At 39.8% G+C, this 27095-nt stretch overlaps 1 protein-coding gene across 1 annotated transcript in view; it reads right to left on the bottom strand.

Moving 5' to 3' along the window:
* Window positions 1-27095, bottom strand: part of gramd1bb (GRAM domain containing 1Bb) — a 210704-nt gene that overhangs the window by 126984 nt on the left and 56625 nt on the right. The window contains exon 2 of the mRNA XM_047391430.1: window positions 4565-5688. Within this exon, the coding sequence (XP_047247386.1) occupies window positions 4565-4974 (410 nt within the window). The 5' untranslated portion in view covers window positions 4975-5688. The remainder of the gene's footprint in view (window positions 1-4564; window positions 5689-27095) is intronic.

Genomic DNA, 27095 nt, shown 5'->3' with positions numbered 1-27095 from the left:
TCTATTCAAAACAGTTGCCATAAAAATGGTCTTATCATGTGTGGATTGAAACTATTTTAGAACAGAAAATCAAAGCCATCAGTAACTGCAAACTTTAAATATTTTTTTAGGCAGTAGTAAAAAGGTATTTATGGCATTTCAAATGATTCAAATCAAATAAATTTCAATATCAGACAAAGATAACGAGACTGAATACAAAATGCATTTTTAAATTTTTTAAATAGAAAAAAAAAACCTATCCAAATTTGGCCCTCGACTGCTAAAGTGCCAAAACGAGTTTATATTTTTGACCAAAACTGGCAATGAGACATTTACATCGCTGTGGAGGAATTTTGGCCCACCCTTCTTTGCAGAATTATTTTAATTTAGCCACACTGATGAATTTTCTAGCATGAATAGCTGTTTAAGGTCATGTCAAACCATCTTAATCGGACTTATGTCTGAACTTTGACAAGGCAACTCCAAATTCTTTATTTTGTTTTTCTGAGGTGGACTGGCTGGTGTGCTTCAGATCATTGTTCTGCTGTATAAAAGCACATTTAAAGCTCTTATCTAACCACTTATCTTTGTCCAAACATAGTACAGTTTTGGGTAGATGTTCATTTTATTTGCTCCTGTTTATTTATATTTGCATTTTGATATAAAAAAAAAAAAAAAAAAAACACACAAAAAAAAAAAATATATATATATATATATATATACCGGTATATATATATATATATATATATATATATATATATATATAGAATATAAGACATATTTTAAATATAAGACATACTTTCAGTTGTTTCACCCTTTTGTATTCAGTATAAAATTCCACATGTGTTAATTCATAGTTTTGATGCCTTCAGTGTAAAGGTGCAATATTCATAGTCATGAAAATGAAGACAACTCTTTGAATGAGATGGTGTATCCAAACCTTTGGTCTGTACTGTATATTGCTAGGAGAAACCTTTTAAGCTAAAGGTCATGAGCAGATAACTGGTTATTATTCTCGTTCAGGGTTTACTAGACAATATAATTCTGGCTACATTAATTATGGAAAGTACTGAAACAGCAAGATAGTCCCAGATATCCCACTACCACCACCACGTCTGACCTTTAGTATTATGTTCTTTTTATGAATGCTGTTATTTTAATGCCAATGTAATTGGATGCACAGCTTCCTAAAGGTTGTGGATAATGGCTGTCATTGGGGTTCTCTGACTTAGAATTTACTTTCTACCCTTTCGAGACTAATACATGTCAATGACTTTGTTTTTTATATGTTCTTTATGTTTTTAGATTTGAGAATGATGTGTTGTTTTGTGATCTTTACTCATGTAATGCATGTTGTCAGACAGGTTATATGTAAGTGATTTCCGGCATGGCTGGGTTCAGGCCTGGAATGAGGGTAGTGAAATTGAACTTCACAACTAGACTAACTGAGCTGTGTGTGTTGTGAATATTTTTTGGTTTGATCACTAATAAATCAGACACAGTAACAATTGCAATAGTGCTTTCACTTGAAAAATAATCTTTTATGTCTTAACTTTACACAGGTACCACAAGTTTGCATGAACACCTTATAACTGTGGAGCTATACTTGATTTATTTCAGGTATGTAATTTCAGGCAGAAATTGCTTCTAAAACCCTTAGGGCTAAACATGTTAATTCTTGATCTCGATTTAACAAGGGAGATAATTACTTCTGGGATGGACTGGTGACCTGTCCAGGGTGTACCCCACCCCCCCCACCCATAGACTGCTGGAGCACCAGCTTCCCCGCAACTCACTATGGAAGAAGCGGTGGAAAATTATTGACTGACTGACTGACAATTACTTTTTAAGTATGGCCAGAAAAATGAATTTGGAATTTACTCTGCTTATCTTTGTCTGATGTGAAAATTTCTGAAATATTTAACTGTGACAAAAAACCAAAAGCAGAAAGAAATCTGACAAGGGGCAAATACTTTTTCTATAGCACTATACTCTAACAAATACAAGTTCACCCAGAAAACTGAATACATTTGAGTGGAAAGTGGCAAAAGAATTGTACTGGATGTTTTGCTTTTGATGACAATGCATCACTGTGGTTAAGCATGTAGTTTTTCATAACCTTTCAGAGCTGCTGAAGCATTGGTACATGCTCCTGTTGTTTGCACTGGTGACACCTGATCATGCAATTATATCCAGTGCATCATGAAAAAAAAATACCATGAAATCTCCATTTAAACCATGAGTTGAAGACACTGTTTCATTCAAATAATTACAGTCTCAAAGTGAAGCCCAGAACAAATGTTTTAGGCTATTTATGATGTTATCCATGTGAATGCTTCTGTACGCTGACTGTCTACAGCTTGCGCACAGATAATTATGCTAATGAAACAAATAAGGCGGCCAGAGAACACCATTATTGTAATGCTGGTATGCCAGAGAAGTTATATTAGTTGTATCAAGTATGAGGTCATTGAAAACTCAGCAAGTTAAAAGTAAAAGCACATACAGAGAATATATAGCTGTATGAGCAGTTTACAAAAGAATACTTTATAACCATCACAATATGCTAAATCCATTTCAGCAATTAAAAACTGAAGTTTGTATTTATGTCTGCCCAGTAGTTTTAAGCTGCTCCCGTCATCTTTATTTAACTGCATGCTGATATGGAGCCATGCCTTATTAACTCCTCTGTAATGGATGAAGCTGAGGAACATTCAGAAGGATTTTCTGGAATACTATTATGGTTTCATGCTTGAGCTCCTTGTGGAGATAACATCAGTTTCAAAGAAAGATAACATGCTGATGAAGTGAGATGGAACCTGTTTGTTTTTGCCATCTGTTAGCACTGATAATTGGCTTCCTTCAATATATTTAAAACAGAAAACAAAAGTGAAAGAGAAACTGCCAGAATTATTTTGTACAACTGCTTAATTTTCCAGGGGAGCAATATTATTGTTGAAAAACTCCTATGACCTTTTTCAATACATTAAGACAGGCAAATATTTTTATATATTTATATTTTTTTCAGTCAGTTTCTCCTGGGAAGGGTGGGGCGCTGAATCACCCTTGTTTTCGCTGTTTGTGAATAATGGTTGTCCCCGTGGTTTGCTGAGGTCCCAAAGCCCTAGAAATGGCTTTATAAACCTTTCCAGACTTATTACCAATTACTTTTTTTCAACTGTTCATGAATTTTCTTAATTCGGGGCTGATCTTTTGCCTTCTTAGATCTTTTAGCCTATGTCACGTTGTCAGGCAGGTTCTGTTTAGATGATTTATTGATTCTACAAATAAGCCGGTAATGAGGACTTGGTGTGGCAAGCGAAATTGAACTCAGCTGTCCAAGAAATTGCTTTGCCAGATTGCTTTGGTTAGCTTCCCATCATTTGAAAACGGCTGTTTGTTTTAACTTTGGTTATCTTTGTCAAAGACTATTTTACAGTACTGTTTATCACTCTGTGTATTATAAATAAATATGATATCCATATGTTTTTAGTTGTTAATTTGAATTGATGAAATAAATAAAGATATTTGAATCTCTCGAGATATACCTCTAAACTTTGCAACAGTAAATGAGTACAGGCTACTTCAGTAACAGCAATGTCAAAAATAATTGCCAAATGCAGACATACAGATACTGAGAACTCATCCGATCTTACAAGTAGCTTTTGTCCAGATGCAACAGAGGAACTAAATGTAGCAGACTGGTAGGATTATATTGACTTTTTAGGATAAAGCAAAGATTTTAATGATATACTGAAAGACATATACTGGAAAGTTTTGTATGACCTTTACCATACTGCAAGATCATCTTTAAATACTTTTTGTGTAAATGGAAGATAATTACAACTTTTAACATTTGAAACACTTTAACTTTCAAAGGGAACATTCAAGCAATATGACCTTCGCTTAAAAGGCACAATTATTAATCTCAGCTTGGCGTAAATCACAAGGCATAAACCAAAAAGGAAGAATCCTATTTTATTTTTTTTTAACCTTTCCATAGTACTCTCAAACCAACCTTTTTCGACACAAACAATTGACCCTGTAATATCCCTATGACCCTCTTATTTCAACAAACATTGCCTGCTCTGTGGATTTTTACAATCTGTCAATAGGGTTGACCGGGGCCGAGAGGTCTGGATTCAGGTGACTTGTACTGATGAACTTCATTAGCAGGTCTAGTATTTGATAAACTGGTTTAATGTGAATGTGATCTGAACCTAACCTGTGACCTTTAACAATGGGCATACATTAGCATTATTATATGAAAATATAAATAAAAAACAAGCTACACCTGACTCAAGTCTATAGGTGTCAATGAGAGGAAGCCACAGAGCAGAAAACCACCAGGTGAAATGTACCACGAGAACATACAGACTCTTAAAAATACACCAGTTTACTGCTTTTTTAGATTGTAATAAAATTATTATAGTGCTTAAACTGATTAATCACTCGATGCATGGAAACAGTGTAACTTTTTATGTTAGTAATACTATATATTAGCAGAGATAGCAACAAAATAAAGGTTTTAGGATAGATGAAGGGAGAGAAAGGAATGGAACGGTGAGAGCGGGCCCATACCAACCTGCTTTCACTGCCTTGCTTCTTCCTCTCTCTGACCTTCAGCCACCTCCTCAACAGGAAACGCTTGCGGCGTGGAGATGCACTGGGGGTGGAACAGCTTGACCAGGAAGATAGGGCATCTTCATCGCTGGAGGGTGTTATCTCAATGGATGGCAACTGGAGGTACTCCTTGGAGCTGGACCGGGATCTGGCTGTAAGCTGAGTGTTGGTCACCCGTGCTCTTGTGTTCTCTCTCTCGCTTGGCACATTCCTCATACGTCGCATCTTGAAGCGCTTGCGGCGGAGAGTCGGCGTTGAGGAGCTGGATCGCACAGAGCCATCTGACACTGCATTGTTCCCTCCATCAGAATAAGCTGGGGCATCTTTTGGAACGCTCACCTGGAGCGAAGGAGGTCTCAGAGTGTCACTCATTGCTCCAACTCTTCTAAGATCCAAACAGCCCCAAACAAAGCTATTTTATGAGATCTGGAATGTTTTGTTTTGCAGCTTAAAATTCGAGTTTAGTCCTTAAAAGATAATGAACAATGGAGATCTATTTTTAAAACCTCACATAGCCCTTTTTATTTTTAAATTCTTTCTGAGTACTATCCAGTGATTATAAAACAGGTCCAGGTATCTTAGCCCTGACAAAGTCCTCTTCGTGCTTCTCAGCTGCCGAATATGTATCAGCTTGGCATCTGGTTGACAGTCTGTGAAGAACAGTCTTGTTGCAATGAACTCATTCACTCAGGCTGGGAAGAAGAGGGCTAGATTAGATAACAAAAGGGGCTTCTGTTCTGAGAGAAGCAGATGAAACATGCATAAGGCCTGTCAGCAAGTGTAACACAACTCCTTTGCTGGTCCTCCCCAGGGACGGCCAGGTTAAGTTACAAACAGTGGCAATGCTAATGTCCAAGGAGTCAGAGCAGGTACCTTAGATGCTGCTGTTTATGTTAAAGGAGAAGGCACCAGGTGTCAGCCCTTGAATATTGATGCTGTGGTTCAGACTTGGGCACTGTTGTCACTTGGTTCTTATTTTGGCATCCCCAAGGCAGAGAAAGACACAGTTGGTCTCACTTGTGCTTGTTGCAGTTGTTGAGGTCCTTCCCGTGTTCCAGCTCATTGTCGTTTCCACCAAGATACCACCTACGGGTTAGAGGGAGGTGATGGGGCTGCAAGATACAGGAAAGGACATTCTCTCTCTCTCTCTCTCACACACACACACATACACACACACACACACACACACACACACACACACACACACACACACACACACACACTAACACAAGCAGACACCAACATAACAAGCCACAGCAAACAAGCAGATCTTCAAAACATACAACGCACACCCACCACCATGCACCAGCCTAAGTTTACTCATTTTTCTGACACCCTTAATTCCTATCATAGCGTTAAGTGTACACAAGACCTTTAGACACCTGCTGAAACTATGGACCATTATGCACATTAGATACAAGGCAGGGAGTGACTGGTTTATGTGATAAAGGAAAATCAAAGAAAACCAATACACTCTTTCAACCCTATCAACATGCTGACTGCTTTTTTTTAATGGAGGTGGAAATGGTTCATTTTCCAGCTGGAATTTGCATCTGCCAACACTGCAAAAGATGCCAAAAGCTGGTTCAATGATCATGGCACTCTAGAAAAAAAGTTGTTCGGAAGCAAGCAGCTAACAATGGTCCTTTACTTCGATGCAGTTTTTTATTTGCTGGTGTTTTGACATCAGATACTGACATCAGCTGATGTTTGAACATCTTTCATTTTGCCTTTCGACTGCATTTGTGCTTGGTTGGCTAGCAAGCTGGCCTGACCTGAACCCCTTATATAATCTATTGGGTTTTGTCAGGAGGAAGATAAGGAGGAAGACATAAGAACCAACAATGCAGATGACCCGAAGGCCGCCATTAAAGCTACCTGGGTTTTCTGATTGCCTCTGTGCCACACCACATTGATATACTAATTCATGCAAAAGGAGGCCCAATCAAGTACTGACTGCACAGAAATGCATATACTTATCAGGAGTCTGATATTTTTTGTCAGTCAGTCAGTCATTTTCTACCGCTTATTCCATAGTGGGTCGCGGGGGAGCTGGTGCCTATCTCCAGTAGTCTATGGGCGAGAGACGGGGTACACCCTGGAGAGGCCGCCAGTCCATCGCAGGGCAACACACAAACAACCATGCACACACTCATTCATACACCTAAGGGCAATTTAGAGAGACCAATTAACCTAACAGGCTGTGAGATCTCTGCTGGCTGGTTCTGGCACTTCATTGTTCTCAGCTGCAACTCATCCAGCTAATGAGCTCATGGCTTTTTAAGACAGCTGCTGACACAGTCTGTTGCTGGAACATAGTCTCTGTTATGTGGACTTCTGTCAGCCTGCCTGATCGCTTGTTGTCCTGCCTTCCTGTCGATCTGCCCATCTGTCTGCCTGCCTGTCGCCATATGGAACTCTTCTTCAGGAAATCTGCACTGTAAATATTTCCACCGCCAGAACACTCTCTCTCTGCTCGGATCCTTGGGGCTTCCTCATCCTCTGGCTTCTAACAACTCTAATCAAGGTCTACCTAAGTTGGAACAATAAAACCTCATTTCAATCTAATTCTGTACATCGAATCTGTGTCATCTTCTGATTTGGTTATATTTCGACAACCTGAGTAAATTAATGATAGTATGTTCCAGCCAGCAGACATGTCGAAAAACAAATCAGATGAAGATGAACAGACCTCCTGGAGGGAACGCCTCCAATCCACTGAGACCATGCTTCAACAGTTGCTACAACAACAAAGGACGACAGATGCCCATCTCACGGAACTTGGTGGTATGGTACATGCCTTAAGTGAAATATTAACCAAACTCTCACCCGCTCCTTCCAATCCTCCAGTTCGTTCTGAGAATCCTCAGCCACCCACAACCCACTCATCCGGAATCCGAGAACCTGATTTCCGTCCGTCTGAACTTTTTGATGGCAACCCTAATAATTTTGGTGGGTTTTCTCTCCAATGTGAGTTGGCTTTTAGTCGTTCCCCCTCTCTGTTTCCGACTGCTGCTTCCAAGATCACTTTTATTGTTACCTCCCTAAAAGGATCTGCTTTACGCTGGGCGCACGCTTTTCTCACAACTAACCCTATTGAGTCTCTGAGTTATGCTGTTTTTTTCAGTCACTTCAAGGAAGTCTTTGATCAACCACTCCAACAGGAGACAGCTGCTAAGAAGTTACTTACCCTCAAACAGGGAAAGAGGGCATTGGCGGAGTTCGCCATCGACTTCCGGGTGGCAGCACAGGAGGTGGGTTGGGATGAAGCGGCACTCAAGGGTATTTTTGTGAATTCCCTTACAGATCAGATAAAGGACCAGTTGGTTTTAAGAGATCAACCTGCGAGACTGGATGATTTAATCAAACTGTCAATCCGTATTGACAACCGCCTAAGAGAGAGACAAGCAGAGAGGAATCATAAGTCAGAGTGGCAGCACTTTATGGCACCTCGGACCGCTTACCTTGATACACCCACTTCCTCTTCGGAGGGATCTGTGGAACCTGAGCCTATGCAGGTTGGTCACACTCGTCTCTCTCCTGAAGAGCGACAACGTCGTTTTGGGGCTGGTCTTTGTTTGTATTGTGGACAAGGTGGACATTATGTTGCAAGATGCCCTAAGAAGGGAAAAGAGGGGGCTCGTCAATAGGTCAGGGGACTTTGATGAGCATGTCCCATTTTTCCCCTATATCTCGTCTGTGTTTTCCAGTCACTATTATTATTGGCCAAGAAAAGTGTCCAGTGGATGCTTTTATTGATTCTGGTGCAGAACAGAATCTTATTTCCTTGGATCTAGTTGACAAACTTAAGATACCTTCTCAGTCTCTCAACCACCCCCTTTCTGTTTCGGGCATTACTGGTCAAACCATATCTCAGGTGAAGTTTAAAGTGCCCCACCTTCACATCATTACCTCAGGTAACCACCATGAATGGGGTGAGTTCTTTGTTGTCTCCTCTATCTCCCCACAATTGGTTCTAGGATTTCCGTGGTTGCAGAGACATAATCCCGCAATTAATTGGGTGGAGGGCAGAGTAGAGAAGTGGAGTGATTACTGTCTCCAGAATTGTCTAAAGACTGCTGTCTCTCACTCTAGCAAACAAATTGAACCACCTGAGCCTGTTGATCTGTCTAAGATTCCTCCTGAATACCACAATCTTGCATCTGTTTTTAGTAAACAGGGGGCTCTTTCTTTACCCATGCATCGCCCCTATGACTGTGCTATTGATCTCCTTCCAGGTGCTCCGTTACCATCCAGCAGACTATACAATCTCTCTGGACCGGAGAGAAGAGTCATGAAGGAGTACATTGAGGATTCCTTAGCATCCGGGATCATTCGGCCATCTACCTCCCCTGTTGGCGCCGGCTTCTTCTTTGTGGGGAAGAAAGATGGCACGTTGAGACCCTGCATTGATTATAGGGGGTTGAATCAAATCACAATCAAAAATAAGTACCCCTTACCACTCATTGATTCTATACATGACCAATTACACACTGCCAAGATTTTTACCAAGCTCGACCTGCGCAATGCGTATCATCTGGTTCGGATCCGAGAGGGTGACGAGTGGAAGACAGCTTTCAAGACTCCCCTGGGACATTTTGAATATTTGGTGATGCCTTTTGGATTGACTAACGCACCCGCTGTTTTTCAGGCTCTTATAAATGATATTCTCCGTGATTTCCTCAACCTCTTTGTGTTTGTTTATCTGGATGATATTTTGATTTTCTCTCAGAACATTGATCAGCATCACCAGCATGTCAGGACCATACTCCAGAGGCTTTATGAAAACCAACTCTTTGTAAAAGCCGAAAAATGTGAATTCGGTGTTTCTTCTGTGACCTTCTTGGGTTTTATTTTTGAAGCAGGCAGGTACAGAACGGATCCTGAGAAGACCAAGGCAGTGGCAGAGTGGCCTACTCCAACGGATCGCAGGCAACTCCAAAGGTTCTTAGGTTTTGCAAATTTTTATAGAAGGTTCATAAAGAACTACAGTCAGGTCACTGTGCCTCTCACTCAACTTACCTCCTCTCTGAAGACATTCCATTGGTCCCCTGAGGCAGAGAAAGCTTTTTGCAAATTGAAAACTTTATTTTCTTCTGCACCCATTCTGACTCATCCTGATCCTAGTGCGCAATTCGTTGTGGAGGTTGATGCTTCTGACATTGGAGTAGGGGCCATCTTGTCTCAACGTTCTCCTATAGACAACAAGGTGCATCCTTGTGCTTATTTTTCTCGTCGTTTGTCGTCAGCAGAGCAGAATTACGATGTGGGAAATCGAGAGCTTCTGGCTATCAAGTTGGCGCTTGAGGAGTGGCGGCATTGGTTAGAGGGGGCGGAAGTCCCTTTTCTCATTTGGACTGACCATAAAAACCTCTCTTACATCCAAAATGCCAAGAGACTTAACTCCAGACAAGCCCGTTGGTCCCTGTTTTTTGCTCGTTTTAATTTTTCTATCTCTTACAGACCCGGCTCCAAGAACATCAAGCCCGACGCTCTCTCTCGCCAATTTTCTCATTCTGAGCAATCCAAGACTGAAGCTTCCATCTTACCGGAATCCTGCATTGTGGGCGCCCTCACCTGGGCCATTGAAAAGGACATCAGGGAGGCACAACAATCTGAACCAGACCCAGGTACTGGTCCTGTAGGCAAACTGTTCGTTCCGAACTCTGTCATCAATAAAGTTCTGGATTGGGTTCATAATAATAAACTTACCTGTCATCCGGGGATTAATCGTATGATCACTTTTACCAAGAGGTATTTCTGGTGGCCCACTATGAATCCCGACATTAGAGAGTTTGTCGCAGCTTGTTCCACATGTGCCCGTAACAAGAACTCAAATCAACCTCCTGCCGGTCTTCTTCAACCTCTGTCTACCCCTAGTCGCCCATGGTCCCACATCTCTATTGACTTCGTCACTGGTCTCCCGCCATCTGACGGAAACACAGTCATCTTTACCGTTGTTGATAGATTCTCTAAGACTGTTCATTTTATTCCCTTAACTAAGCTTCCGTCTGCATTGGAGACTGCTCAACTTCTGGTTCTTCATGTCTTCCGTATTCATGGCATGCCCTTGGATATTGTCTCTGACCGAGGCCCGCAGTTCATTTCACAAGTCTGGAAGGAGTTCTGTAGGGCTATTGGTGCTACCGTAAGCCTTTCATCTGGTTACCACCCTCAGTCTAATGGGCAGACTGAGAGATGCAATCAGGAACTGGAAGTAGCATTGAGATGTGTGATTAATGACAACCCTTCTTCCTGGTGTAGACATCTCACTTGGATAGAATATGCCCATAATATTCATACTTCCTCTGCTACTGGTTTATCTCCCTTTGAGATTTCTCTGGGCTATCTACCTCCATTATTCCCCAGTATTGAATCTGACACTGTTGTCCCCTCTGTTCAGCATTATATCTCCAGGTGTCGTAAGATCTGGCGTCAGACCAGGAGGACACTTCTACGCACTTTGGAACAGAATAAAAGGTTTGCTGACCGTCACCGTTCCACCGCACCGGTCTACTGCATTGATCAGAAGGTCTGGCTCTCCACCAAGAATATTAAATTAAAGGATACTACTCGAAAGTTGGCCCCCCGTTTCATCGGTCCTTTTGTCATAGAAAGGATCATCAACCCTTCTGCGGTGAGACTCAAGTTGCCAGCTTCTATGCACATTCATCCTACCTTTCATGTTTCACAGATCAAGCCAGTCTCGGAAAGTCCCCTGAATCCACCCACCAAGCTCCCTCCCCCTGTTCGTCTCATTGATGACCATCCAGCTTACACGGTCAATCGTATCCTGGATGTTCGACGTAGGGGGCGTGGTTTTCAGTACCTTGTGGATTGGGCTGGATATGGACCTGAAGAAAGAACCTGGGTACCTCGTTCTCTTATCCTGGACCCTGATCTCATTACATCTTTTTACAGACGTCATCCGGAGAAACGTTCGGGATTGCCTGGAGGCAATCGTTGAGGGGAGGGTACTGTGAGATCTCTGCTGGCTGGTTCTGGCACTTCATTGTTCTCAGCTGCAACTCATCCAGCTAATGAGCTCATGGCTTTTTAAGACAGCTGCTGACACAGTCTGTTGCTGGAACATAGTCTCTGTTATGTGGACTTCTGTCAGCCTGCCTGATCGCTTGTTGTCCTGCCTTCCTGTCGATCTGCCCATCTGTCTGCCTGCCTGTCGCCATATGGAACTCTTCTTCAGGAAATCTGCACTGTAAATATTTCCACCGCCAGAACACTCTCTCTCTGCTCGGATCCTTGGGGCTTCCTCATCCTCTGGCTTCTAACAACTCTAATCAAGGTCTACCTAAGTTGGAACAATAAAACCTCATTTCAATCTAATTCTGTACATCGAATCTGTGTCATCTTCTGATTTGGTTATATTTCGACAACCTGAGTAAATTAATGATACAGGCATGTCTTTGGACTGTGGGAGGAAGCCGGAGTACCCGGTGAGAACCCACGCATGCACGGGGAGAACATGCAAACTCCATGCAGAAAGACCCCCAGTCAGGAATCAAACCCAGGACCTTCTTGCTGCAAGGCAACAGTGCTACCAACTGCGCCACCGTGCAGCCTATTTTTTGTTTAAAATATTATTTTTTATTGATCTTATGGATTATTCTAATTTGCGGAGACCCTGAATTTTGGGTTTTCATTATCGGTGAGCCATAATTATTAAAATTGCGGCTTTACATTTTTCACTCTGTGTAATTAATCTGTATTTATGTATTATTATGTATCTGTATTTAAGTTTCCCTTTCTGAAATTAGTGATAAAAATATTTTTCACAATATAAGATTTTTTAGATGTGCCTGTAGATACAAAAAGGTGTGTGAAAAACAAATCACAAATCACACAGAGGCCAGATTTTTTTTATTTTGTGTGCATTTTTAGGAGCGGATCTGGCTTTGTACCTTGCTTCAGAATTAGAAGCATGTGCAAAAACAGGCTTGCCCACTATTAGCCTCCTGAAATACCTTTGGAAATCTGCCACAGAGACTGATTGTGTGTAGTTACTTTTCCCATAAAAAATATGGACAGTAAGTCCATAATTTTTATAGATCTCCAGGCAAAAATGACATTTATTCTTGCTAGGGTGACGAGATGTCCTGATTTGTGCATGACTGTTCTGCATTTTCACTCATGTCCCGGTGTCCTTCAAACAAAAAGAATGTCCCGCATTTGACTGGGTCAAATTAAGACAAAACACTATCTGACTGGCGCTTTTCTAAAATGTAAGGAAAGCAGAGTCAATCAAAATACGGATCAACGACCCACGTCATTAACATCCTGTGTGCAACGACACTGGTAAAATAAAATAGAACAAGAAAAGGATATTTTTTCTATGGCTTACATTAGTAGACTATACAGAATACAATGGAAAGTATAAATAAAGATAATGCGGCTACAACAAAGTCTGAAACAGTGGGGCGAGGCAAGTGAAAGGTGATCTCTGAGGGATTTTTATGAAGTTTGCAAAAGTAATTTTCCATATCACACGGCAGGGGGGAACGATGTAAAGAGACACTGTAAAAGTGAGTCTCAGAAGAAACACACAGCTGAAAGAACCGCCATTTTTACTCAGACTCAGAGATCACAGCAATACAGACAAGGTAACAGCAGCCGAGATTACCAGTGTTAAACCTTAAAAGCATAAGCCTTGTGTTAAATTTCAAAAAAGCTTTATATTAAATTTAAAAAAGTTTTAAAAGTTATTTTTTATTGCAAAGACTTTCACAATGCCCCCTGTTCCTACAGTTTAGGTTTGTTGCCTCTGATGCCCAGTCATTGCGTGAGTCATGTTTGCAACACAGCAGTTTCCTCATATAACTCAGGTAAGGAAGCCGTGATATAACAGCTTGGTAAGAGCTGTGAGGAAGGTGTTTGTTGTGTGGGAATAAAAAAGACCTTCCAAAAAATTAGGCTTCGAAGATATTTTTTAAGATGCACCATGTAAATTATTAGATAAGATGTGCCAGATAAAAAAACAAAAAAAACAAGAGGTAACAATAGAAATTTAGAAGGTCTGAAATACTAAGAAAAGTTGGCTTTTGAAGGTAAATTAATGTGTTTTTGGCTACAATTTAAGGCTTTGTTATAGCTCCAATAAAAACTGAGTAATATGAAATCATATTTTTTTTCAAAGTATTAGAAGGATTTATCAATATAGAAGCTTAAGGCATTATGATATATTAATAGTGAAACTCATTTTGTATGCTTTACAAAATATACAAAAATAAGGACAGGCTTGAAAAAGGCAAAAAGGGAACAATGTCAGTTTTATGTCATAATATCCCCACTACTGCATATCTGACAGTGTAAAAATATACGCGTCTATAAGTAAATAATGTTCCAGCATCACTTATTCAAGCATCTGATATTGTAGCATGCATAATATTATCTCCATTTAAGGAAGGTTGCTTTAGATTTTTGGGGACATCTCAAAAACCTTCAGCGGCACGAGTATCGCAATTTCAAGACTTAATATATACTGCACATTTGCAGCACAGTTTTACATTTTAGATAAATGCAAGGCAAATGTTGCAGCAATACCCTAATAATAATACCTTATCACATTCAAACACTCTGTCTGCACTGATGAGGATTCACTCAGCTATGCCTATCAAATGCTGGAAGTTGAACAGAAAACAGAGGCAGAGGAGTTGGTCCTATTTACTCAGGGGAACTCATAGACTGTGTAACAAATCTTAATGGTTGGGCAATCATTAGGTAAGGACATAAAATCAAGTCAGTAATGTAAAGGCAACAAGTACTTTACAAGCACACTTTACATTTTACACAATTAATCCCAATAATCACAAAATATAGGTAGCAGGGATGCATTTGCAAAATGCACTTGGTTTCTTTATGTTAAGGTTCACTTAAAATGTGTTTTCAGACATGCCACAATTCGTTAGAAAATACAAATTATAACAGCTGATTTACTGTCTACATAAAGTTGCTACAGTTTCCCTTAGGTGATGCAGAGCTAAGCAGACCCGAAAGACACAAGCCTATGGTGTTATATGGACTATGCACTTCGAGAGGCAGCCTGTGTTAGATTATTTTCAATTACAAACATGTCTCGGGTAAGAGCAATGGGTTTCATATACTCAACAGACCACTTGGTTCTCTCAGCATCTCCCATGTCAGCTCAGAAGTGCATCAATGCCAAAACAAGCAAGTTTGACATTAGTTTTTTACAATTAATTTTGGTTAAAATCACAGAATAACATCTACTTTTGCTTAAAATAAGGTACCTTTGACCTTTAGATAAGCAAAAATGCCAAATTTTACTTTGAAATTATTTTTGCACAATTATTAACAAATTACTGTTAAGGGATAAATGGATGCCAGGACAAATATATCCCAACAACAACAAAGCTGTAAATTTTAATGCTGTTTATAGCATTGTTGATCTGGACCCTTGGCCTGTCAATTTCAAATCCCAACCGTGGCATTTTTAAATTACTGGTATCAGAATACCTCAATAAACTCAACTCTACACTCATATTAAATTCCAACGAGCTGTGCCTGTTTTGAGCAGGCTGTCTTACAGTACATTATTTTCTTAAACTAATAAATGTGAGTTAAGACACCAATAATATTTAAACATTTAGATTTATGTTTACAATAAAAGAGAGACTGTTTTGGCTGCTGCAGCTTCCTCTCTCTTTGTTCAATGTGATTTCTTCAGATATCAACAGAGAGCTGTGGGTATAAGGGAAGGCTGAAACTGACACACTACTTATTAAATTTTAGGACATTTAAACCAAAACGCCTTTATTTAAGGCTGTAGCTGTGTGTGTTGTGTCAGATATTTCTTGTATTTCGGAACATTACTGAGATTCTTCTAAAAAACTGTTGTAGATCAAACTCCTAATTCCCTTAATTGCAGGACTTTATGGATTAGAAATGATGTTTTTGCAGTACTGCTTAAAAATGCCAAACGTTTTGAGTACAACCAGAAAATGTGATCCCACATACTTACTCCAAGGCCAAATGTGTTCTCTGTCCTATTAAAATTTTAAATCCTACCTTTATCATTGTTGTTAGCATTTTCTGTTTCTTGATAAACTATCAGAGTTGTTTTATTGCCCAGCAGTACATTGGGAACAAAAAAATCTTGATCGGGCCATCGCTACTACAGTACATGTCCTTGTGTTACCTATATTTAACAATCAGAAACCTAAAAATCATAGATTATCACAGAACGACTGTTTTTTTTTTTATCAATGAACCTCTTTGTCTTTGATGTTAGGAATGAACTTTTATATCAGTGTTGAAATAGATTTAAGTCATTAACTTAGACACTTTTGAAACAACTACACAACAAAAACACTTCTTAAACATTCCCATGAGCTTACTCCTGTTCACGTTAGATAATGAATATATCATTTTTTTCTTATGAATACCAATAAAGTAGATGTAATCTGTTGTATTACAGTTTAAGTTCTACTGAAGAATAAACAGCATAGTATGTAAGAAGGAACTAGTGTCATTAAATACCAGCTGTAATTCTATACAGTGCGAAGTGTGGCCTCGTTGCACACAATGACTTGGAGTGTGGAGGATCATGGATTAATCATGAAAAGACATTTCCCGTTACAGTTTGACAAGTTCCAACATTGGCAGCCTCAGGTCAAAGTCTGTCATTACTGGGCTCAATCCAACTGCAGAGAGGGGAGTTGTCTTTTAAGCATACGGACACAACTGTGACTCTATTAAAAGAGCATTGCTTCAAATTGTTGACACTAATTGCAGCTTTTTACTGTCTTTTTTTTTAATTTAATGGATTAGTGGTTTTATCAGTTGTTTAGACAGAAAATGTAGCTGTTGCTGGAAACCATGTTGATACACCTGCAAAATGTTAAGATAAAAAAATCAAAGAGGATGCAACGAGAGAGCCCAAAACATCTGTACATCTTGTGCATGGTGCACTATGTCATGCATTCATTAGTGGAGTCAACAGATGGACCTACCACAGAGTGACTCTGCTATTACAGCTGGGGCAGAGAACACAGTTTTCCATCATTGTAACTGACTTACACATAGCACAGCTCAACCTTGTGATTGCTTGCCTTTCACGTGTCATTACTGTCAATCAAAGTTCACTACTATTGTTCTCTGTATCTCTATTCTTAGCACTATGTCCCTGTCAGCAGAATGTCAAAGACTGTGGACAGATTACGGAGGAATGCTGATGCTGATTAACAAACTCTCGGGATGAAAATATGCAGCACAGATTAGTCAAATGAATTTTGAACAAGAAAACCAATAACACAGTATGAAGGACATAGAAGAAAGTTGAGAACTTTTACAATGAAGCAATTGATTTACCATCCCTGAATTACAAACACATGTTTATGTAACTATGTATCAGTTCTGTTTGTCTATAGCATGATTCTGAGCATCAGCAGAGGCAGTATGGGGGTGACGTGCACCTGAGCACGAGTGGAAGAAAATATTGATTTCAGTGAGGCAAATTACCTTGATTGTTCTATGTTCTAATTGTGTTAACATAACACAATTTAAAAAAGTAACGTAACATTACATGCTGACAAAAGTTAACTATCTTTCACCTTTTCATACAGTTTTTAATGCGCTAATCACCATAAATTCAAGCAGTGCTGCAGTACAGCATTCCGAATTGCTGTTATAAGGGGGGAAAAGGAGTACACTGTAGTGCACATAACCACATGAAACAAAGCCAAGATCCTCTACTATGCTTTTAACCTAAAAATGAAGCTTTATAATGTAAAATGACTTTCATGAATTTAAAGTCAGAGGTTGGATTATTTTTGGTCTTAAGTTATTTAATACCCACCCAAAGTTCGACTAATAGCTACAATGATGAAAAATTCGCTGAAAGAATTACTTGAAGCAACCTCACAAATGTTCAGGCCTTGTTTTGCCTTTCATAGACTAACTGCCAAATTGCATACTTCTTAACTGAAGCTAGCTAACAATCCTATGTCCCACAGCCATCACCATGAAAAATGGGCTGAATCCCTATTCTCTTGAGAGACTAGCAGACGTGATCAAAAACCTAGGCTTTCTTCTCTTGTTCAGAAAAGCTAAATTCTAAAAATAGCTTTGTTAAACTATGGAAACAGGCACAGCCCAGTGGGGTAGTATGTAGTGTCATAAGAAGGACCATCATAAAAGGATTCAGTCAAGAGACAAATGCAGGCAAATATTTGTGACCAGCATCAAAGAGTCTGGTAGCTTTTTTAAGAATCATATGGTAACTAATTAGTGCTGGTATGACATCTGGCCAAAATCAGCCTCACCACTGCAAAATGACATGAAACGTTGTAAGCAAAAACAGCAGTGCTCAGGGATTTCCAGGCAGCAGATTACACCATCACTGAAACTCTGCTCTATCAGTTGTTCATCCTCTAAGAAGTACGGTGCTTTAAAAGTGCTTGCCCTCCTGACGATTGCATTTATTGGGGAAAAAAAAAACCTGTCCACACTAATCTAACAATATTTATGCCAATGCACCACATACCACCACCCCCTCCCCCCCACCAACGCCTCTGCCAGCCAACACAAATCATCCCATTTAATCATTAACTACCAGTGATTCACCACATCTTTTGAAGAGATATGTCATATTTTTACCAGCTACACCCGGGCCTGCCTAGATATGGTTTTCACTTTATTTATTTTTTTTTACAAATAAAAGTCTGAAAAGTATGGTGTTCTTTAAGGATGAGCAACTATCATAATAGTACTACCAGGAAATGTTTTTAACCGTCATAAGAATTATGATTTGGTCGTAATAATGATTAACTCAAACTGATAATGTTTCGAACAGTAAAAACTAACAATATAGTTTGGGTTGTTAGCTTCACTACTTTTCCCACAATTCACTCTACGAAGTTAATACATATCAATAGATTAAATGCAAATATTACATACTACTGAACTATTTCATGTAGCAACTGTACTGAAGTAGCTTTTTTGTGTTGGGGCGGTTTTATTTTTAAGAGCAATATATGTGTTTGCAGGGTCCTGTCTGTAATCAGTCAATTTTATTGTTTTATTACAACAAATACCACAAATTATCATACTAAATGTTTAGGTCCATATAAGCCAACCCAAGAGTACATTTGTATTCAGCCCCCTTGAATTACTGTAGTGGTATTAAATAATACCATAGAGTAATTAATAAGTAAATCAATCTCGTATGTCACACTATTTATTTAACCATGTATCTACCAACGATAATGAATTACTTTCCTTCCCATGATTTATACACTGACAAAGCAGAGATAAGACCATGCCATCCAAAGATTAGATGAAGAATTGCAATAAGCTATCGACTCCATCAAGTCTAAACTTATTATCAATCAACGAATACATATCTGCAGACAAATATAAAGATGAACAACATAAAACAAACAACTACAGTCAACAGATAAGTATTCAAGGGTGTGAAATAATGAGGGTACATCCAACATATCTTATTAGAATATTTGCGCAAGCTCAAATTGGAATTCAAATGTTTTTTTAATAATGGTATTTAAAACAAAAACTTATGAAAGTATCTCTGCTTTCTGATTGCTAAAAAGAGAAGGAAAAGTGGTTTGAAGTTCTCTCTCTTCCACATCCGCTCTTATCCAGTTCCAACTAACACAGACTATTCCCACATCTTGTACATGGAAACATCTGCAATGATCTTACAGGTTTTAGGCTTGGAAGCTAGCAGCCCAATCTTTTCTTTCTGTCTCTAAGGAGATTTGGCTGTAGTCTCCATGACTGACCTGGGTCTTCGGTGAGGGAGGGAGAGCAGGCAGCAACTGTCTATCTAAAGGCTCCACAAAAGTTGGCCGTACTGTGCGTCCACTGTAAGTGTAGCGTAATATACGTGCAATGCCCGTGAACATTTGACACATCATAGTTCAGCCTACCAATTTCCTACATTTCTTGTGAGATATTCCTACATTTCCCACACTTTCTGCCATGGCGTCATTGGTAAAGAGAATGAGCTAATTTGCCCTGTAGCTTTGGAAAAACAATAGAAAATAACATTGTACATACAGTCAATAAACCAGACTAGGGACTAAGAAAGGGAATAGGATAAGCTGGAGAATATGAAGAAGACTATGAATATGAAACAGCGTAGAAAGTGGCAGTGACACTGCGCATCATTCCGACTGGTTGCTCAGAGCAGTGTGTCACACATAAAACAGTTCGATGTGAAGACCTTTATCCACCATGCAGTTTATTGTGTGACACCGAGTACACGTACGCAGTAGTAAAAGCTGAGCCTTGCACGGACATGTCTGGTGGATGTCTGCTTCCACATTGAGTCTGCATTGAGTCTGCCTCAAAGAACGCACAAAAGCCCAAGGAGTCGAGTACACACGGCTCTGTGTGAGCCTTAACAGTCAAGGATGTCTGGATGAAATAACTGTTTCGGATCCTAGTCTGGACCCAGTCTCAGTATCATACTGACAAATTAAATGTTAACTCTCCCAAATGTCCACATGAGGTTCCCAAGTTGATAAGGGGACACAGTCTCATTAGGAGTTGTACAGAATAATCTTGTCAGGAAGGCCTGTAGAAACAGAAGGGTTTTTCAGAGAGCAGCAGAAAAAAGTCTGAGAAATTATGCAGATGGCCAGCAGCTGACGACATGCACAACAAAGGAATTTCCACTGTCAGTACTGCTCAGCTGATAAGGCTTTGAACGTTTTGTTCTTTTAAGGAACAAAAAAGCTTCACACATCTCACTTCTTGTCTTTTCTCCTTTGTTATTATTTTTCATCTGAAATGTTTTATGGGGTGTCCTTTTAAAATCCTCCCAACTTCCTGAATCTTCCTGCCATCTTTGTAGTTGGTGACATGCATTTCAAAATAGCATCCATATAATGAGATGTCGTTCCATTGGGTGTAAAGCCTGACTTTATTCATGACAGAGCTATTCACAAATAAAATTTGAGGAAAACCCTCCGAAAAATTTAAAATGCCTTACAAGTGAGAATTATCATTGTAACCATTTTAATATTCAGTCACTCAAGAATTAAATCTGTAATCACAATGAAAGCACAAGACAATTATTTCACCATCTAGGTTTCAAAAACAATCAAAAAGAAAAAACAAAGATGGAGCCTTCTCTTGTCATGGTGTGTGGGTTGAGTGAAGAACCAAACAAACAACAAAAAACAACCCGAACCTACAGACACAAGAGGGGTTTGCCTCAACACTCTCAGTGGAGAACTACAGATCAGGAACAGGAGGTGCTTCAAACTTGAACCCCTTGGAGAATTCAGGAACAGGAACAGGAGTCGCAGATGGCGATGATGATGACAGAGCCAGGAGTGTAGATGGTGACACGGATGATGTAATGAGACTAAAGGCTACATAGCTGGAATGTCTAGTAACCACTCTCTGGTGCAGAGTGCTATAGGGTGCTAAAGGAACAGTGGAAGGCGCTGGAGAATTCTGGGCTCAGCACTGTGACAAGGGGTAGGAGAGGTGAGAGTTGAAGGTGTAGACTAGACCTTAAGCCTAATGGTACATATTACTTTGTAGAACCACCGTTTGCTGAAATTATAGCTGAGAGTCCTTTGGAGAATGTCTTCACCAGCTTGTACATTTACAGACTGAATTGTTTGTCTATTCTTTCTTACAAAATGTCTCAAGTTCAGTCAGATTTGAAGGATAATGTTTGTGAAAACCAATTTTCATGCATTGCTACATTAAAACCTTGGGTAATCATTTTAGAACCTAACCCTGTTTTAATCTAATTCACAACTGTATCCCTAACCTGCCTGTTGTCTTTCTTGGTCTTCATGGCACTGTTTGTTCATCAGCAGCATCATGTTCTCCAGCAAACCTCTGTGGACTTCACCAAACCATTGCACTTTTTTAGATTAAATTACAAACAGGTGGATTCTATTTTCTTAGTAGATGGCTTTTGAAGGCAACATGATTTTTGGGATGCCAGAGAAAAATAAAATAGGCATAGTTTTACTTTCCCTTTATAATTATGCACTTTGTGTTGATTTATCGCTTACAATCTCAATAGGCTAAATTAAAGTTTGTGTAAGTGTTAGAAAATATGAAAAAGTTCCAAATGGTATTAATAGTTTTTTAAGGTACTGTAATATAATGCTTTGTGTAAAACTGTATTCAGTGAAGTCATCATGAACCAAACTCAGAGCTTTGGATTTTGCATTGAAGCTCACTTAAATTATTTGTAGATTTATCTAAATAGTTTGACTGGGTCTATTAGATGTCGATAATTTAGTTGTAATTAGCGGAAATGTTTGTTGAAGCTCTAACAAGATGTTCAGTCTGCATCTGTCACACTGTAGTGCCTCTTACATTTAATGCTGCTGATATAAATAGCAAGTTTATGTACCACATCTCTATCTAGCTGTACTGAAGTGATACTCACAAATCCCTCCTAAATCGACCACAACTGTGAAAGTTTATGATGTCTGAATAGTCAGAACAGGTCCAAATATGCTGTGCTGTTACAAATAAAAAAAAGTGGCTAGTACAAATGATCCAGAGTAGAAGAACGTGCAAACTGTGAAAAACCATGTGCAAATACTAATTAAGTAATGAGAGATCTATTTGGAGAAAATAAATACAGTTCAAAGGGGTGTTCTGAGCTTTTCAATCAATCCTGGAGTCAGTTTTGTTTTACCGTATTTTCCGCACTATAAGGCGCACTTAAAAACCTTTAATTCTGTAATCCGGAGCGCCTTATATATGGATCAATTGGTTAATTGGTTGATCCATACTGGTTGTACACGGTGCTGTCAAAATGTTTCAGTACGACTGGTAAACTACAAAGCCGCACCGCTTGCAGCATTACGGCTACCGTAGTCAGGGGCGTCGCCGAAGTAATAGCGGTAAACACCTGTACTGTGCTTACTCCTAGTCCAACACCACTTGTGTGTGTATAACGTTTGAATGTACTGTTGCAGGAATTGCCTGAACTATATGTGATTAGAAGCTCAGTGTGTGGGATGTATGTTTCGTGTGTGTGTATGGAAGATGTTGACATTACTCCTCCGGACAGAGGTGGCGCTGTGTGCTGCCGTAGCTGAGAATCAAGAGTGAAGGAGTGACGTCGGTATTATTGTGTGTGTGGGGTGGGTAGAAACGGCGACCGGAGCAGCGGTGTATGAGTCTGTAAGCCCTGTGTTTTTACGTGCTGCAAAGTCATTAAAAAGAACCCCGAATCTCGTCAACAACTCAGTGTTTTGATGCTGTTTCTTCATGCTCAACTCAGCAACGTATGAGTGAGGGAGTTAACCCCGAGGAAACTAGTAACTTCGGCCCTCGAGAAAGCGTCTCCCCTGTGTTATCAGACTACGGTCAGGGGACAGAAACAGGAAAGGTTAACAGTACTAACGTTTGATTTAGTGCATCAAACTGTTTCTTTTACGTGTTTACTGAATCAGGGAAAAGTTCCCTTTCACGTTTTAACTAACGTTTGATTTCAACTTCAACTTCATAGACTCCAATGCATTCCTAACGTGCGGTTGGGTCTATTCAATAGAATTCTATGTAGAGGAGACCTTACCATGAGAGTGAATGGAGTTATCAGAACGCTGGTTTGTAGTGTATTAATAAAGTTTGACTGACTGACTTATCTGACTGTTTTGTTGACATTCTCTTTAGCACAGCTCCATCTAGTGGATGCATAACGCAACCCCAGTCAAACGTTTGACTGCAGTAGCTTCTATTCTATGCGCCTTATAATCCGGTGCGCCCTATATATGAAAAAAGTTCTAAAATAGGCCATTCATTGAAGGTGCGCCTTATAATCCGGTGCGCCTTATAGTGCGGAAAATACGGTACTTTGATTCCAGTTCATCTTTGGAGATGTGATAAGAGACTCTGCTACAAACAGGACTATCTCAAACATATAACTGGAATACACACCTACTTGGTTTTAAAACAGATGGGTTGGACAATCCTTCATATTGTTCTGCAACTTGCTTAGTTTTTCACTATTCGTAACAACTGGTATATTTGTTTTTGGAATTAATATCAAAATATAACATATTTCTAATATGGTCAAAATAATCTTGTGAGATATTGGGTAACGTCACTTCCTGTTTTCGCTGTTGCACTTGGTGAATTGTTTGGTGTGTGAAGGCTCTCTCGTTTGATCTGATTTCTCTCTACTTTCATATCTCTTACTTGTTATAATACATAAGCACGTTAAAACACATACTTTCTGTTGCTGTATTCAATGTTTGGGGACTCTCTGTGTCTTACACGGTTTTTCTAGTAGTGGTACGGGGTCGCTAGCTTAGTGTTAGCTTTAGCTCTACCATGGCTACCCATTCTGCTGTTTCTCTCTCTGAGTCTCCTCCTCTCTCCTGCGCTGTGTCAGATGTTCAGTTACTCTGCCTCCTTTAGTGATAATGGTACGTGTAATAAAGGTAGCATTTTTGTACCTTTGGAGGCAAGGGCGTCAGAATTGGAGGCCTGGCTCCGCGCTGTTGAAAACCAGCAGATAGCCGAGGCCCCTTAGCCAGCGTGGAGCCACCGAGGATAGCTCCCCGTAGCAGTCCTCCAGCAGAGCCCGCCCAGCCGGGGCCTCAGGCCGGCTGGGTCACGGTACGTAGAAAGCATATTCCTAGATCCCAGACCACAGGTCTGCATTTCTAACAGATTTTCCCCGCTCAGCGACACACCCACTGAGAAGCCAACTCTGGTAATTGGCAGCTCCATAGTCAGAAACGTGGCACTAGAGACACCTGCGACCATAGTCAAATGTCTGCCAGGGGCCGGAACGGGCAACATCAAATCATACCTGAAACTGCTGGCTAAGGATAAGCGTAAATACAGTAAGATTGATATTCACGCTGGCGGTAATGACACCTGGTTATGTCAGTTGGAGGTCACCAAAGTTAGTGTTGCTTCGGTGTGGAAGTTTGCCAAACTTAATTTTCCGTAATTTTCTCTGGTCCTCTCCCCGATCTGACCAGTGACGACATGTTTAGCCGCATGCTGTCATTCAACCGCTGGCTGTCTAGGTGGTGTCCAGAAAACAATGTGGGTTACATTGATAACTGGCGAACATTTTGGGGAAAACCTGATCTGATCCGGAGAGACGGCATCCATCCCACTTTGGATGGAGCAGCTCTACTTTCTAGGAATCTGGCCGAATTTATTAGTTCTCCAAAACTCTGACAACGTAGGGTTCAGACCAGGAAGCAGGGTCGTAGTTTAATACTCCTCTCTGCAGCTTCTGTACTGCTACCCACCCATTACCCTATTAAGACAGTGTCTCGCCCACGGCCAAAATTGAATAGATTAAAAAATAATCTAAAAGGAGGATATCAGAAAAATCTAATAAAAATAAACACAACTCAGACCGAAAAGAAAAATAAAACAATTAAATGTGGCCTACTGAACATAAGATCTCTCTCTTCAAAGACATTGCTAGTTAGTGACCTGATTTGTGACAATCAGATTGATTTATTTTGCTTCATAGAAATCTGGCTGCAAGAGGATTATGTTACTATAAATGAGTCAACTCCTACTAATTATTTAAATTTTCACATTCCTCGAAATACTGGGCGAGGAGAAGGAGTAGCAACCATCTTTCAGTCTGATTTATTGACTAGTCCCAGACCAATCACTAGCTACAACTCTTTTCAATATTTAATCCTTAGTTTTCCTCATCCAAATTGCAAAGCACTAAAACCACTTCTGTTTGTTGTTTTGTACTGTCCACCAGCCCCTTACTCTCAATTTTTAGATCAGTTTTCAGACCTTTTATCTGATTTAGTGTTAAATACAGATAAGGTTATTATAGTGGGGGATTTTAACATTCATGTTGACACTGAAAGTGATAGCTCAAACCTACCCACCTCTGTCATCATTCTCTGGATCTTGTGCTGACATATGGCATTGAGTGTAAAGACATAACAATATTTTCTCATAACCCTGTCCTGTCTGACCATTTTTTAATAACCTTTGAGTTTAATTTAACCAAGTACTCCACACCTGAAAGAAAATTTCATTATAGTAGATCATTATCAAACAATGCTGTAACAACCTTTAAAGAATCTGTTCCACATTTAATTTCCTCATTATCACTGAAAAGCACAGTGGAGGGCAATAATTCTGTTTCTGCCCCTTCACAAATTAATTATTTTGTTCATTGTGTTTCTTCATCATTGTGTGATGCATTAGACAATGCAGCCCCCTTGAAAAAGAAGGTAATCATTCATAGGAGGCTAGCTCCTTGGTTTAATTCAGAGCTACATTTTCACTGTTACGCTGATGATACTCAGCTTTACTTATCCATAAATCCTGATGAGCCCAACCAGTTAGATAGACTACAAGCATGTCTTGAAGATATAAAAACTTGGATGACTTTAAATTTTTTGCTTCTGAATTCAGACAAGACAGAAGTTGTCGTCTTTCGACCGAAGTCTTTAAAAAAGAAACTGCTTAGTCAATCACTTAACCTGGATGGCATTAAATTGACCTCCGGTAATAAAGTAAAAAACCTTGGTGTTACTTTTGACCAGGACATGTCAGTTAAGACCCATATTAAACAAGTTTCTAGGATTTCCTTCTTTCACCTCTGGAACATTGCCAAAATTAGAAATATCCTATCCAGGAGTGATGCTGAAAAACTAGTCCATGCATTTGTTACTTCAAGGCTGGACTATTGTAATTCTTTACTATCAGGATGTCCACAAAATACATTTAAAAGCCTTCAGCTGATTCAGAATGCTGCAGCAAGAGTTCTTATGAAAATTAAAAAGAGAGATCATATTTCTCCTATTTTAGCTTCCCTTCATTGGCTCCCTGGTAAATCCAGAATAGAATTAAAAATTCTCCTTCTCACATATAAAGCCCTTAATGATCTAGCTCCATCATACATCAGAGATCCGATTGTTCCATATGTTCTTAGCAGAGCACTTCATTCTAAGACTGCAGGTTTACTGGTGGTTCCTAGAGTCTCTAGAAGTAGAATGGGAGGCAGATCCTTTAGTTATCAAGCTCCTCTCCTGTGGAACCAGCTCCCGGTTTTGGTCCGTGAGGCAGACACCCTGTCTACTTTTAAGGCTAGGCTTAAAACTTTCCTTTTTGATGAAGCTTATAGTTAGAGTGGCTTAGGTTATCAGGGAGGGAGCCTCCCTCCCTCCCTGTTGGATGGAGTAAGGGGGAGTCATGTTTAGCCTAAACCGGCTCAGTTATGGTTGAGGTGCAAACACAACCTCCATTCCTGCTACCTGTATGACCCGTTCTCTTTTCCAATGGTTATAATCAGTCTGACAGAGGGAGGTATCCCTATTCTTGTGGATTTTAGTATAACAATGACCATCAATGGGACCCTTTGTGGGGTGCCTTGAGACGACATTGTTGTAAATAAGTGTCGTTTAACTAAATAATCTGAACTGAAACTATCTGTGTAGTTATGCTGCTATAGGCTTAGGCTGCTGGAGGACATAATGACCACTTTCACCCTCTTCGCTACATTCTCA

The sequence above is a fragment of the Girardinichthys multiradiatus genome, chromosome 18 (assembly GCF_021462225.1).
Source record: "Girardinichthys multiradiatus isolate DD_20200921_A chromosome 18, DD_fGirMul_XY1, whole genome shotgun sequence".
Classification (NCBI taxonomy): domain Eukaryota; kingdom Metazoa; phylum Chordata; class Actinopteri; order Cyprinodontiformes; family Goodeidae; genus Girardinichthys; species Girardinichthys multiradiatus.
This window is presented reverse-complemented; position numbering and strand designations above follow the sequence as displayed.